Source organism: Scatophagus argus, chromosome 3, assembly GCF_020382885.2.
Source record: "Scatophagus argus isolate fScaArg1 chromosome 3, fScaArg1.pri, whole genome shotgun sequence".
NCBI lineage: Eukaryota > Metazoa > Chordata > Actinopteri > Scatophagidae > Scatophagus > Scatophagus argus.
Window position 1 is genome coordinate 12,823,718 of NC_058495.1, and position 15,733 is coordinate 12,839,450.

Below are 15,733 nucleotides of genomic sequence, written 5' to 3' on the forward strand. Positions count from 1 at the left end.
GTAGTAATTAATAATACAAAATAATTACATTTTCTGATTAACTGCTAATTTTTTAAATTCATGAAATGTCCAAAAATAATGCCGAGCACATGCAATCAGAGCCTAGATGTCTGTTTTTGTCTAAAATCCCCTCTTGTTTAATGTAACAATTACAATGATAAATCAGTTGACAAAATAATTGTAGTAATATCTACTACTGTTACTTACTGTGGGTCGGCTCGAGTCTTGATTTACGTGTGATTGCAGCTTCAACGACACAACCAGAATCTGATTACTCCCAAAATAGTCAATTATTTTGTAAAACATAGACGGACACTACAAAACTTTTTTCTTTTAAAACAAAAATTATTAAGGTAAATTTTTTTTAATGATAAAGTTATCTGTTTCAGGAAAATGGAAAGGGGCCAAATTTTTGACATTTACAAACAATGTAATATTGATGAAAACTAATATTGAAAATAATAGTTGGTTGAAGCCTTAATAAAATAAAAAATGGACTTAAATCAATATGACTGTTAAAATGTGAGGTATTGTTTGGAATTAATTGTAGCCTTCTTTACAACTAAGACAGAAAGTTGCTTCTGTCTGAGCTTATCTTGTTCAATATTCAGAGCAGTTATTGTGTATATGTACTAATATGTGCTAATACTATGATTTATGACTATCTGACTACCAGTGAAACACCACACAGTGAAATATTCCAATACACTAAACTATAAAGAGTGAACGATGGAGGTCTGGTCGATAACAAGAGGTGACCACAAATGCTGAATGTTGTAGTTAATGTGGAAGTGCCTTATGATGCAGTTCCTCTAAAGGTTGATAAACTGGCCACAAGAAAACTCTGATTAAACCAAACAGATGGGAAAATAACCAACTTCTCTAGATTTACAGTCAACATTTCCCACAAGTTATATTCTCAGTAGCTAAAGTTCACTTCTTTTGCTGGGGGAATTTCAAAGATTATTGATTTATTAATAAGCTACATGTATTAGGGCAAAATGCATGTTGTTGAGGACATGTTTAGTTAATACATAAATACATGGACTGACACTAAAAACGTATGAGTAAAAGCTGTTGTTTTTAAATTAATTATTATTAAAAATATTGTTATTTGGTCACTCTCATTATAAGCTATTTTACTACTCTGTTTATCCTGTCTCTGAGGAATAAAAATGGAAAGGAGCACATGTGGTTAATAAACAGTTGGTAAATTTACTACAGTGCACTTAGTATATAGTTTACATAATTTGAAAAAAATTATTATTATTTATTTCTTAAAAAAGGATCTCAGTATCTGTTTTTTATTTTAAACATCTCTCTATCCAGGTGGGATAAATTCAGTGACTGGCAAATTTCTGCAGATCCACTGCGTTGATCTTGGAGAACTGGGATCCATAGCAGCTGGTCACATCAGCTTCAGGTTTCCATCAGGACGTTTCACCAATGGGACTGACTCACCATCAAGTTCCAGCAAAGAGTTCACTCAAGGCTGCAAGTCTGGGCTCATCACAGAGCCAGTCACAGTACAGAATAAATCAGATTAATCATCTAATGAGATCTCGTTCACTTCTTTTAAAACTCACTTTCGCAACCTTAATGTCAAAATTTTTCAAAATGTTCAGTATTCCACAAAAGCAAACTATATCTAATATCAGTATTGTTACTGTTACTAATAAATGAAATACATTTCTCACATCTTTCATTAAACATAATATTATCATCCCCCTAAAAAAGCTGAAAAGCAGGGTAACTTACAGAATGAGGCTAACATAATTATATTCAACATACTATCATGAATACAGAAAATAAAAATACATTTGGACACACAGTATGCATCCAATATGCTCAGTACTTGTTAGTGCTGTTCAGAAAACACAAACTGTCTTCCTCAGCATACATGACAACACGATAAACGTTCAAGAAATAAGACTGGTAGTCTTTATGAGAGGTAGACTTTATTTCTGCGCTTGTGCTTTTTTTTTTTTATCAGCCAGAGGATTTAGCTCTGTGTTTTCACATGCCTGTGGCACTAACAGGGGGCGCTCTCCGCCACGGTGAGCTGTTGGAATTTCCCAAACATGGCTTGACTCATGATTGACTCATGAAGGGAGTTAACCCTTCATGCCCATATATACATATATATATATATATATATATATATATATATATATATAAGCATGAAGCATGAAGGGTTATATATAGATATTCCATCTAGTTGACAAACTCTTCTATTAAATATGTGATTAAACCTGTAAGGAATCCTGAACCCAGAGGTTTTTCATTGTCTTTGAGCCTCGACAGGCTAGACTGACTGCATATTGTAAAACCATATGAATGTGAAAGCAAAACCTGCACAAAGTTTTATCTGGTCACGCATGTTGTCTTGTCAGTGACTGGTTATTCTAGAGTTGGCACTTTCCAGTAGACTTTGCCTGAAGCTGAACATAAATGGTGGGTGTGTTTTCTTGGTCCTGTGCTAATGTTAAACCTATATGTTATAATATTCATATGTATTCTCTCTGGTATTCTTTCTATGACTTTCTTTCAGTCTCCCTCTCCCTGAAGGCCGACAGTCTACTTCATGTTGTTTGTCTTGATCTGTCTTTCCCAAGAGATCATGATAATGTTTTCTGTTTCAGGGACATGGAAGGGGACCTTATTTTTGACATTTACAAACACTGTATGTAGTCTGTGTTAAAGGTGGAGGGTTGTGGCACCTACTAAAGAAATTAATCTTTATTTTAGAATGTATTGCTCAATTTCAATTTGTTCTTCTGGATTTTTTCAGACAAATATTACCATTTTTATTCAGTATGCTTTGGTCTTGGAAGTGGAACAGCACTTTACAGGCCCTTTCGTCGTAAGTGGACACACAGTATCATTTAGGCTCTTAAATTGTATTGCAAAATAATTTACACTCTATTGGAACAATGTACATTTTCTATCACCTAATTTATGATCAAACCTGCCTGTTTTTGTTTCATATATATAAATTTATATCATGTTCTCTGTGATTCTTCATGTTTGTGTTTTTCCAGCACTCACTGTTCCACTGGTTCTTGCTGTGTTCTTCACCATAGTGTTTGAGGTAGTGGGCATAATATCTGGTGAGCTGACCTTTGTTTTAAAATTCACACGCACAAACGTACACAAAACTAATGCTGATGCTGTCAATTTTTTTTATCTTCTTTGAAGTGCAAAGATCATTTGCATTATTATTATTGTATGCTCATATTGTATGCTTTCTATCAGATCTGCCAGCCCATACAAGGAGATGTGAAGGACCTCCCTATGACAAAAGAGGTGCACATGCTTAATAAATGGGATTTAGTCATGATTTGTGCAATTGCAATTGGTGATTGATAATTTACAACAGTTTGCAATTGCAATTGGTGATTGATAATTTACAACAACATTAATAAACACAACTAAATATTTCTTTATCAGTAACAAATGTGTTGCAGTGATTTTTAATGATTGCATAGGCCTGTCCTGTAGCCTATGCATGATTTATCAATAATGTTTTCAGAACTTTTCATATCAAAAATACCCACTGAAGTAATATTGTTGGCAAGCTTCAATTACATCAGTGCATACTATGGTATAATTCAAGTTGAATTCTAGTTATGAATCAGTATCCACTTTCAGACCTGTTCTTTATGAAAACTAACATACCTTTCTGACTCTTTCTAGATGTTTTCTGGGGATTTTGTTTCGCATTTTTCATTGCCATCTTGAATCTCGGGTCGTACCACGGTAAAGTCACACTACTGTACAGCAAGTGCGCTATGCCAACACCTTGAGCAAACACTGTGTTTGTGATTCCATGTTGTATTTTGTTCCAGTCTACACACTGTCTTATGGATGTGGAATTATGGTCTTTGCTCTTAGAGGAGCAGTACGGAAATACAGCTCTCTAAGGTACGTAGGCTCACAAGAGCTCATTTAAATTACATTGCTTCGACTTACAGCCTTTGTAGCTTTAATACAGATTGATTTCTGGGTCTTTAAATGCCTTTGAAAGTGGAAGTCATTCTTTTGTTTGACTTAAGAATGTATTTGGTCTCTTTCAAACAGGAAGCAGAGAGAAAGACACCCCTGGTGATAGAGGGACAAACACTGAGAAGCTCATTTTACTGCCAGTGCAATTCATCATGGTAACTACAATGTGAAGGAGCAGAGTTGTGTTTGAGAGAATGAAATTTAGACTCAGAGATGCTGCATACTATCAGGATGTCACGGATGTCAGACAATTTTATGATCAGGGCTTCAGGTCATTCTCAGGTTAGAAATTTGTAATAGCTTTCGCAGGGATGTACAGTAAAGAAGTAATACATTTTTAATTGCAGATATGTGCTGCAAGAGATGTTCTATAGCCTAATAATTAATGTTGTCATTAATCAAGATTTTGTATTGTTTACTTATTTACTGTTTGGATTAAAGTGCATTTTCTTTTGTGTGTGTGTGTGTAAAAACAAGAGAACCACTGAAGTCAAATGCAGAGGGCTTTATTACATGAAAGTAAAGTACATAGAAAATTTCAAGTAACAAAGAAAGTGTTTGTTCTTGGGTTCACAAGTCAGATGTAACTCTACTTCCATAATCACAATCAGCCATGTTTTCCATTCTGCAGCACTCGATGGGCCGTCAGCCCTCCACCTCATGTAAAAAATTATGATGTGGCTGACCACATTATTGTCACACTGCTGGTATGTTCCAGTTGCACAGCTAGCACAAATAAACATTGAGGTGTATAGTTTGGTGGTAACTTTGAAATCAGTAATAAAAAAAATGCAGTGCTGAAGGGAAACAATGCAACTTTTGAAACCACAACAGTTTGAATTGTCTGAAGATGTGATTTGTGGTTTTGAGCGATTGCTCTTTATGGCCTACCTACATTTGTTTGAATTTTTCTCCACTACCTTCTACAAACAACAACGCACTTAGCGTCTTTCTGACTCTGTTGTCAGGATAAACACTTACTTAAAAATATGCCCCACCCAGTTTATCAAGAGAATAAAATAAAGAAATTTCCAGTGGAATGAAGTTAATCAAAGAGCATTTAAAAAACACATGAGAGTACCACATAGTACTCATGTTGAACATGTAATAATGTATTGTTTTGGTGAGCATCCACCAACAACAAAGTCATTTACTTTGTTTACAGAACAATGAGTTTAGATAATAGGATATGCGAGTTTGAATTAGTGTATCTGTCCTTGAGTGTGATGTGATGGATGCATGAAAGAAAGCTAAATGTGGAATTCTACTTCAAAGTGTACGGCACAAAATCACATTACTTTAGTACACACTTGGGGACATTCACAGTGAAGGAATTTAAAGATCAGGGTGTCATGTGAATCAAAAACATACTTGACTGACAGTCTTCACCAGGAAGGTGAACAGACAGGTGGGCGGGGCAGGGACAAAGTTACTTGGCATTGGTTGAGCTGCTGAGCATCTTGCGGACAGCCTGGGCGATGGCGTCACGGTCAATACCGTAAATCTTGAGCAGCTCGTGAGGTTTGCCACTGCGAGGGACGTGTGACACAGCCAGACGGTGCAGACTGAAGCCAGACTCATTCACCATAGCTGAGGACACTGCCTCCCCAAGACCACCTGTGGAACAACAATTAACATGAGAGACATGAAAGGAACACAAATCCTCCTTGGATGATGGCGGACACCAGCCGTGGAAGACGTAGTGTTAATGTTTAGCTTTTTTTGTAAACTGTACATTAAGTAAAAGCAACAGTACCGTACTTGAACATGCTCCACTACAGGTAAAAGTCCTGCAGTTGTCATCTCACTCAAAAAAAAAAAGAATGTATGTGCTTTATAAATAAAAACATAAAAGTACTCATTGTGCAGTAAAATTGGGAAATAATATTCATAATTATGTATAATCACCCGTAACTAAGAATTCAAGAAAAAAAATGAGTAACTAAAACCTGTCGAACAAATGTAAGAGCATAGAAAGTCCAGTATTTTCTTATGATATTGACAGCAAAAATGAGTCTGTGCATAAGCATGATATCATCACATGCAGATTATATGTGCCTTAAATAGAGAGGACAAGAAAACAACTAAACATGTACACTTGACCAATATGTCATTATTCTTCTTGGTCCAGATGCAAAATGAATGAGATACACTGACACCAGACTGATTACAGTTGCCAAATACCCTTTGTCTATTCCATGCCATCATCCATTTGTTTCTCTTAACAGACGCGAGGCATGGCTGCCTGTGCTATCTAGGTCATAGAGAGCCCCGTGGGCACATGCTCAGTTAAGGAAATCTGACAGCACTCTGCCTCTCTGGCTCTCACACTTACTAAATGCACCACAATACTAATACCTTGTCTGCAATGAGAGGACATAGCAGTCATCCTCCCCTCAGCCAATAAGCAAATGCCACCACATTGCGTTTCTGTCATTGAACCAATAGAAACATGCCACTACAACACACCAGAGGATATGGACCAATGGCAGAGGCCCAGCTGCATTGCCGAGAAGCTTGTTGCTGCCAGGTTGGTAGTGGTCATACAATATGCAGAAGGTGAATACTGTGAGCGATTTTAACAAAACCCACCTTCATAATAGTGGTCTTCCACAGTGAGGATTCGTCCCCTGGTGGCTCGTGTGTGGTCCATGATGGTTTTGACATCCAGCGGTTTGATTGTGAAGGGGTCAATGACCCTGACAGAGATCCGCTCTGGAAATTCAGTTAATTCAGTTGAAGAACACAGCATATGACTGAGTACTATTAATGACATAACCGCAAGTGAGAAATGCGATTCATCAAATGGTTCAAAGGCCAGGATGTCCTTGGTGTTGTGGAAAACCTCAGACTCAGAACATGGAAGGAAACTCAGGAGGCGCTGATGTCTTATGGTGAAATTTTTAATATCACTCGATTGATTGAGGAGGAGAAATAGCATTAACATAAGACTGATGTTACTCAGTGCATTGCCATGCCAATTCTGAACTCCACTCTTCCTCTCAGGATACATACATATTATGTTTTAGATATTAGACGTATCCTGGTTTTAAACAGTGACTAGAAGAACATCACCACGATCCATATGTGAAATATCGCATTGACAAAGTGAAAATCACAAATTATATCTCATGTTGGTGTAGGTATTTTTCCACCTATAAGCAAGCATTGCATGTGTACGCAAAAGCAGTGAAAACGACCAGGATGAATTCTAGGGAAAGTGCTCAAAGATGAATAATATGATGTTTTTTCTATATATTCTCAGAACTACAATTGGTAACAGTGAATAATCCAGTCTGTACAATAGGTTTTATCTCAGCCAATTTAAGATGAATAAAATATCCTGTTCTTATGTTGACAAGCATCGTCTAATGAACCGTACCTTTCTTTAAATGTTCAGCTGCAGCCAGGGCCTCATGCAAAGTTACACCAGCTGCCACCACAGTCACCTGGTCATCTTTGCTCTGGTACACCACCTGGCAAAGGGACAGGTATTATCTTCTCTATCCAGTTACAGTGTTGACGGTGATAGCTTTCTGCTCTTTTATTTTCCTCACACTGTCTTCAAAGCTATGCAAGCACAAAGAAGTCTGTCACCTTAGCCTGTCCAACATGGAAGTCCTCGTTGCTGTTATAGATAATGGCGCTGTCTTGGCGGCTGGTTCGGATGTAGCAAACACCCTTTATAAAAGGAAATATGACAATTAGAAGGCAATAAACTGGCTGTTTTGCTAAAAAAAAATAAATGTTCCACAGATACTGTAGAAGAGTCAGAATACCACTGCATTTAGGTTTTATGTACCTTTGTGGCTGCAGCCAGTTCCACAGCCTTCTCTGTAGACACACCATCACTGGGATAGAAAATGGTAGCTGTTGGAAGGGCCCTGAACATAGCCACGTCCTCTAGGCCCATCAGAGAAGGGCCTTCCTCTCCTGCAATATGTGTGTTTATAGTTTACATTTTTACATACGGCATTCACAAAATCCTCAAAATATGTTGATAGGTCAGGTGAGATAATTCATGCAGATCCACAGACGGACGTATAGCCAGACTTTGCATGCAGTGTACCTGCACCAACAGGGACACCTGGTTCCCTGCTGACAGCTTCCAGGGCACACAGGAAGGGAGAAAAGGGGAGGATTGAGTACTAGCTGTAAGGCCAAAGGGGGTAAATGGTAGGGAAAACACAGGATTAGAGGGAAAGAGAGAAAGGATTGCAACAGCTGCTGCAAGCTCACAAACACACACACACATTGTTTTACATATTTACTACCATTAGGAATACTGTCATTAAGGTGTGAGAAAATGGGTGTTGTGAAATGTCTGGCTTTGATTTGAGGGGACTAAACGTGAATTTTGTGAAGGCGTGGGTGGGTAAGATATATAAGAGGGGCTGTGGCGTGAAAAGCTCAATGACAACAGTTCACTCACCAGTGGACAGGCCACAGTGGGAGCCACACAGGTTGATGTTGCTTTCTGAGATGGCTGCCATGCGGAGCTGGTCATAGGCACGGGTGAAAAAGGAAGCAAGAGTGCTGGCAAATACAACGTTCCTCTCACGGGCAGCACATCCCATGGCGACACTGACCTGGAAAAGAAATTTAGAGTTTCTCAGCACACAGTTTGAACCTGTAGACGGGGGTCACATGTGCTCGTTCCGAAAAAGATCACACTGAGAGTCAAATATCAGTGCCACAAATCAGATATTGAAAGTCTCTTTGTATCAAAGACCACAGTAAGCAGGGAGTCAGTGAGAAAAGTTTTCAATAAAGCTCTGCAGCTTATTTTCCCATATGGATGGAATCAGAGGCATACCTCCTCTTAGAGATAATTTCCGTTGTCCTGTTACCAGAACTCTCCCCAATTCCACAACTTATTTTCCTTGCTTTATCAAAAGCAACAACTAAGCATTCATGAAAGTGCAAATAAATCCGTAGAGATACACTTAAAGAAAACAAAACTACTTCTTTTCATGCTGCACTTTAACTGACAGCTGTTTCATCCAAGCCAAGAAAATAATAATTTAAGGTAGATTTACCTGTATTTACAGCAAACCAGTTATGTGTTATAATAGTGTTAGTCTCTTTATTTAAAAAGGTTATCGGTTTTGATCTAATATTTAGGCACAAAAACGCTGCCATTCAACTTTTGACTTTTCTCATGCATTCAGCCAGATGGTCCCTCCCTCTGCACTGATTAATATTTTACTTCTGAATACACTTGTCACGACTGCTTACCATCATTCACATGCCTGACCTACATTGGAGGTGGCTGCTGCTGCAGCAACCATAATGGTACATGGATTTATTGTCTGATAAATTATTAATCTAAAATCAGATAAAATAATGGCAGTGTCAAAATAAGCATTTGACTTAACTCCTTGTGTCAATAGCAGCTACACTGGCCATAAGGAGGCAAATGGGTCCTGTCTTTGCTCGTCCTTACATTATGGATAGTCAGTCATATATAATTAAACGACACAGACTCAGATGTGCAGCTGTGATATGTATGGTTGTACTCTTAACTAATTGGAGCTGAGCAAAATCTCAGTACAATCACCACATTAAAGAGAGAGATGGAGGATTTGTTTGTGTTTTTAAAAGAAACCTAAAAATATAAGAGCATTGGACCAAAAATAAGATAAATAGAATATAGATGAATTTGTTCATAAATATATGTCTCACAAAATATATTCTCTCAAGCTTTGTGAAATAGACTAGAATAATCTATAGATTTAAAAGTTGATGGTTCCCTATTGCCCCACCAGAGTTTTATGTTCCCAAGATGCAGGGTTACCTGTGGTTTCTAGAGTCTTTATCAAGTTATCAAGCTCCTCAACTATGGAACCAGCTTCCGGTTTCAGTTCAGGAGGCAGACACCCTCTCTATGTTTAACAGTAGACTAAAAACTTTCCTTTTCGATAAAGCTTATAGTTCGGGCTGGCTCTAGTTATGCTGCTATAGGCTATAGCAGCTATATATAAGAGCTATATATCGCTCTTTCTTCCTCTCCCTCTCCTTCTGCACACATTTATGTCCCATTAATGGATATCACTAACTCAACTTCTTCCCTGGAGTCCTTGTGCTTTCTCGCCTCACAGGCTCCCATGGATCATGGTCGGACCTCTTGCTGCGGTCCTGCTTGAAACTTCCTGCGATTACTACTGTTTAGTCATAATTTATTTTAATTCTATTACTACTCTGCAGCAGCTGCTACCATTATTATTGTTATTAATACTGCTATCATAATCACCATAGGACCTTCTGTACTTCATTGTCATTATCTTTATCTACAGTTTCAATACTTCTGGTATTATTACTGCTGCAATTCATCTCTGCTTGCCTTCTCTCACGCCCCACCCCCCTCTCCCTCTCTCTTTTTGTCTTACTATCTTTCTCTCTCTCTCTCTCTCTGTCTTTCCTGCTCTCTCTCTCTCTCTCTCTCTCTCTCTCTCTCTCTCTCTCTCTCTCTCAACCTAACCGGTCAAGGTAGATGGCCGCCCACCTTGAGGCGGGTCTGCTCCGAGGTTTGCTCTGATTGCTTGCTCAAGGGGGAATGTTCTCTATGTTACTATTTAATTAAAGAGTTTGGTCTAGACCTGCTCGAATTGGAAAGTGTCATGAGATAACTTTTGTTGTGAATTGGCGCTATACAAAGAAACTGAATTGAACTGTATTCATGTGGGGTCATACCATGTTCTGCTGAGCAATGTAGCACTCCACAAAGCGGTTGGGATGCTCATTCTTGAAGATCTCTGAGAAAGTGAGGTTGTTGGTGTCCCCGTCAAGGGCCACAACGCGTTCATTGTAGCGACCTAGCTTGGCCAGCGCCATCCCATATGCCTTTCGTGTGGCAATCTGTAAAGAAAAAGAGACCATTTGGATTGTTTGTTGGTTCATCTTTATATAGCCTTCAGTAATTTACCACTGTGGTTTGAGCAGACATTGTGTGAATGTGTTTGAAAACAGAGGAAGAGGATGGAAAATGAAGTGTGTGCTTGTGTCCAGGTGACAAACCTTTTCTCCAGCCTTATAGCTGGGTGCGCTTGGCATCCTGATGTTCCTCAGACTGACTGGTGGGGAGTCCTCTATGGGAGCAGGAGGGTACAGGTGCTTGCTGTTGCTCATGATGCGGCTCTGCAGATCTTTTATAACCATCTCAGCCATGTCTTTGGGCAGAGGTTTGGCATGCCACCCCAACTTATCCTCTGCAGCTGAAACCAAATTAGCATGGGATCATTTGGCACATTTGAACACTGTTTGGTGGATGGGTCACATATTGATGCTGTATGCCTTTGCATGTAATATGTGCATGAGTGAGGGTGAAGCATTGACAGATGAGACGTGATTTACCTGGAATGCCTTTGCCCTTGATAGTTTTTGCAATGATGGCAGTGGGTTGATGGCGTGGCTGGCTCAGGGCCTTGCAAAGCTCCTCCACGCTGTGTCCATCCACAATGATGGCATGCCAGCTACACACATACATCAAAGCCACACAAAAAAACAGACTTGGTATGCTTCGTATAGTAGATGGCATGGACACACACCATGATGGTATACATTAAACATAACATATATATTGCTTGAGTTACCACCACCTTCTATATAATATTCCATACAAGGCTCTGACCCTATAAGCCTCTTCTAAAATATAATTTTTCAGTTTAGTGCACTTACCCAAAAGCTTCACAGCGTTTCTGGTATTTCTCTACATGATGCTGCAGGGGTGCAGGGTCACTTTGGCCCAGACGGTTGATGTCCATGATGGCCACCAGGTTGTCAAGCTGGTAGTAGGAGGCGAATGACATGGCCTCCCAGACAGCCCCCTCCGACATCTCACCATCACCCAGCAGGCAGTAGACACGATAGCTGAGGTGAAGAACAGAATGAGATGAGGGTGGGGCGTTGTGGTTTCAAGAAGCAGGCAAATCTCACACAAATGTTCTCTGACACGTTTCCAGTCAGATTGATTCTCTTTCCACTAACTGACAGCTGAGTCGGTAACCAGCTATGACAAGATGAAAGCTTCCTTTCTTGCCCTTATAGGCGTGGCTGCTGAGTTTCACACCTGCCTCTGAAAAAGGTCTCCCACAAAGTCTTATTGTGTTATTAATTGTTGTTAAAATAAATAAAATGCTTCATATGGGTCAAATCTTAGCAGAAGCGTCAAAAATTCCCATGTAGTTGTTCATTTCAGTGTTTATTTTTTTGTGCCCCCATTGCAAAGGAAATGGAATCATTTGCAATGATAAATTAGAACAATAGATTCTTGAACGACTCTATGGCTGAAAGCGCAATGCCTCAATTTGATCCTGAGATTAAATCTGCTTGGATGGTAGAAATAACTGAATTGTGACTGCCGGGCCTGTGATTATTAGAGCAGAAGAATCATGAGAGCAGAGCATGCAGCCGCAGCACACGCCCACAGAATCTGGAAAATCCTAATCACTGAACTCTCTAAAGAAGTCAGATGCTGCAAATCAAAAAGGTTTATTCATCAACACACCATAATACTGTGAATTAGGGGTGTTACAATATACTGGCACTGACGATGACCGTGATAAAATATTAATATTGAGTTACTAACAAACATATAATAATAAACTCTTAATCTGATTGCCTTTTCACTATTCATTAAGTGTATTTTTTTTGTATTGTTACAAACTCTCTCTACACGCTCTACACTCATATTTTTAGTTTAATTTAGAGACAAAAACTCTCGATAATATAGTTATCTTGAATTAATTTGGCCCTGATAAACATGTTGTGAAAATCTGATATTGTGTCAAGTCAGTGTCAACAGTCAAGAGTCAGCTTCTTGACTCGTGTGTGTCCATATGTATCATAATTACCTGGACTTGTCAAAGTATTTCCCAGTGTAAGCCATTCCACAGGCCACACCAAGACCCTGTCCCAAGGAGCCAGTGGCTACATCCACAAACTGCTGCTTCTGTAAGTGCACAGCATACAGTGAGGTGTTATTAAAAACAGCTGGCGTGTTTTTTTGTTTGCTTTTTGGTTTTTTTTGTCTCCAGGGTGAGGGACGGTATATGTGAAAACCTACAGGAGTTGGGTGGCCCTCCAGGGTGGAGTCAACGTGGCACAAACTGAGCAGCTCGCTCTCCTTCAGGCAGCCAGCTTCAACCCACATGGAGTACAGAGCCGGAGCAGCGTGACCCTGTGGAAGAAAAAAAAAACATGATCACTGTGTTATCTTTATTTTACAAAACCTAAAGTAATTCAAGGAAAAAGTCAAATTCTGCACTCCCACCTTGGATAGGATGAAGCGGTCATTGTTGAAGTTGCGCGGGTCATCGTAGCGGTACCTCATGGTATGGAAGAAAAGCACTGACATGATTTCTGCCACACTGCAGCATGATGTTGGGTGCCTGCACAATAGAGACGAATGCACAGTAACTACAAATGTGAAAAGCCTGCCCCATTTTGAACACATTTATTATTAAGAGCATATCATTAAAATCAGGTCATTATAAACACCACTTAGTTTATTATTAAAGGTGGCAACCAATATTACTGTCTGAAAATGTGATGCCATTATTTCAGAGATGTAGATGTGGCCAGTGTAATCCAGAGATGTAAAATTACAGTAACTAGAAATAGGGCACATACACCTTTATGAGTAGAAGAAAAAGCTGAACATTCTGTATTTTGAATTTTGGTGTCCTGACACCAAAGGCAGATTATGGGCTTTACCACAGCACAGTCTTAACACAGTATTTCACTCAACACAGACAGGAGACATGCAAAAGTGATGTGGTGTTTCATCACAGATATTTTTCATTAGTTGGATTAAGTCACAATCACAATCAAGACATTGTGTTGAATATTCTTAAGTGCTCTTCCCATCAGTGTCTGTTGGACACTACTGAACTGTGATAAACATGATAAACCTCACAATTTTTCAAATTGACACCATGCGATGAACAAACAGTCTTTAACATATGAGAAGACATCATATACAGGATTTTTTTTTTTAAATCAGTAACATTTCTGAATCCTGCTCTTGAAGCAACCATGCAACACTCACATCTGCATTGTCTGCAACATACACGCAGCACTGCACCGCAATCTATTGTGCCTATTGTACTGCATGGGGGCAAATTACCCTCACAAAGTAAGAAATCAAGTACAATATTTATCCTGCAAAGATAACAAAGGAAATTATTTGATTTTTTTTAAAAAAATAGCCTAAATTCACAAAAGATCATGTGCATTTTCAGTCATTTTCCAAAATATCAAAATCTGACTATCTGAAAAAATAGTTTAAATGGCCACCGTGATTAAAGTGTCTTACAGTGGTGAATTTTAACTGCACTGCACTTGAGATTTTTGATGGACACACTGAAATTCTGCAAGGGTGTTTAAATTATAAACCAAAAAAATTCAAAAAGCAAAATAAAGCACATTTTGTAGTGTGGATATTTTTATTTTGTTCATTTAATTTAAAAAAAATCAAGACACAAATGAGCAAATAGCAACTGTGGAAGTTCAAATTATTCAGTCAGTAGACCAGAGCAGGAGAACAAAGACAGGACATGTTGTTCTTTCTGTCCCTGCACTTGCATCTGTGCCCGAGTGCATGTGTCTGTGCATGCATGCATGTTGCTCAGTGCTGCAAAGAAATATGAAGTTTGCATAATGCTTTGCACAAATTTTGTATTTTTGCATTGTGCATTGCATTTGCAGCCTTTAGGCTTATGTCTGAGAGTCAGTGGATGCAACTCACCCGCTGCCCGCTGCAGTTGTTGCCTTGATGGAGTTGATTCGGAGGCGGTTGGCGATGTTCCTCAGCGCCTGCACTGTCTGCTGGTCAGGTTTGTGGTAATCCTCCATGAAGGCAAAATGTTAAGTTCCTTAGCACCAAAAAAGTGGACCAATTGATATCCTCCGTTGAGTTTGTATGTTTTGAATGTGTGTGTGTGAGAATGAAGGTCGTCAAAAAAAGCAGCACCTGTATATGTGTGTGTGTGTGTGTGTGTGCATGTGTGTGCGACAGAGGCAGAGAGAAAGACAGAGCGAGAATGGAGGTGAAGTTGGATTTATCCTATCAGGCGTGCAAACACATAGATGCACAAGGACACACTGTGCACACACTAGATACACAATTCACATAGACCCACACACACACACATACACAAAGAGAGGAGGAAAGGAGGGGAAATCCAGTGACGTGAGCTAGGAGTTACTGCTAAAATCCAATGGCATTCATTTCATTGGCTACTGTGTGACTGGGATGGTGGAGGTGTGTAATAGATGTGCCTTAGAGTGTGTGTGTATGTGTGTGTGTGTGTGTAAGGAGGGGCTGGATAATTGTGGGGGTGGGGGGGCATTTCAAGCTTCTCACCCTGATTCACTTTGGCTTTACTGTCTAAACTAATCGTTCAGAGCTGGGTGGTTGATTGTTCTTTGTTATTCACTCACGCCAAACAATCCATTTATACTCCAAAGCCTGTGTTTGAACATGTCCTAATTTATTTTTAGTAGAAATTTAAAAATGATCAGATGATATGATGTGAGTGACAGAAAAAAGAGCAAATTTGAGAGTTTGATTTTTCAAGTCTTCACTTGCTTGTATTAAATCAGCATCCACAAAAGGCAACAGAAATCCATATTCAACAAAAACTGGAAGACCAACTCAAGCTTTTACTAAGACCACAATAAACTTCTCCACTTCATTCATCATGCTGTAGTAATGGTACTCAACTTT

At 39.1% G+C, this 15,733-nt stretch overlaps 1 protein-coding gene across 1 annotated transcript; it reads right to left on the reverse strand.

Moving 5' to 3' along the window:
* Positions 1–4,965: 4,965 nt before the first annotated feature.
* LOC124056338 (transketolase-like) lies at positions 4,966–15,032 on the reverse strand. The gene is made up of 14 exons (XM_046383683.1): positions 14,753–15,032; positions 13,277–13,394; positions 13,070–13,183; positions 12,858–12,955; positions 11,683–11,874; positions 11,359–11,477; positions 11,023–11,219; positions 10,699–10,863; positions 8,438–8,594; positions 7,808–7,938; positions 7,603–7,686; positions 7,388–7,481; positions 6,598–6,720; positions 4,966–5,622 (listed from the first exon to the last, which is right to left on the reverse strand). Exons 1-14 carry the CDS (start codon positions 14,857–14,859, stop codon positions 5,435–5,437), a joined length of 1,887 nt encoding a protein of 628 aa, XP_046239639.1. The 5' UTR covers positions 14,860–15,032; the 3' UTR covers positions 4,966–5,434.
* Positions 15,033–15,733: the final 701 nt, after the last annotated feature.

Coding starts and splice junctions, on each gene's coding strand:
- LOC124056338 (XM_046383683.1), bottom strand. CDS start 14,859: ATGGAGGATTACCACAAACCTGACCAGCAGACAGTGCAGGCGCTGAGG. Junction 13,184..13,276: donor ACCGCTTCATCCTATCCAAG/GTGGGAGTGCAG, acceptor TTTCTTCCACAG/GGTCACGCTGCTCCGGCTCT. Junction 11,875..12,857: donor AAATACTTTGACAAGTCCAG/GTAATTATGATA, acceptor TCTTCACCTCAG/CTATCGTGTCTACTGCCTGC.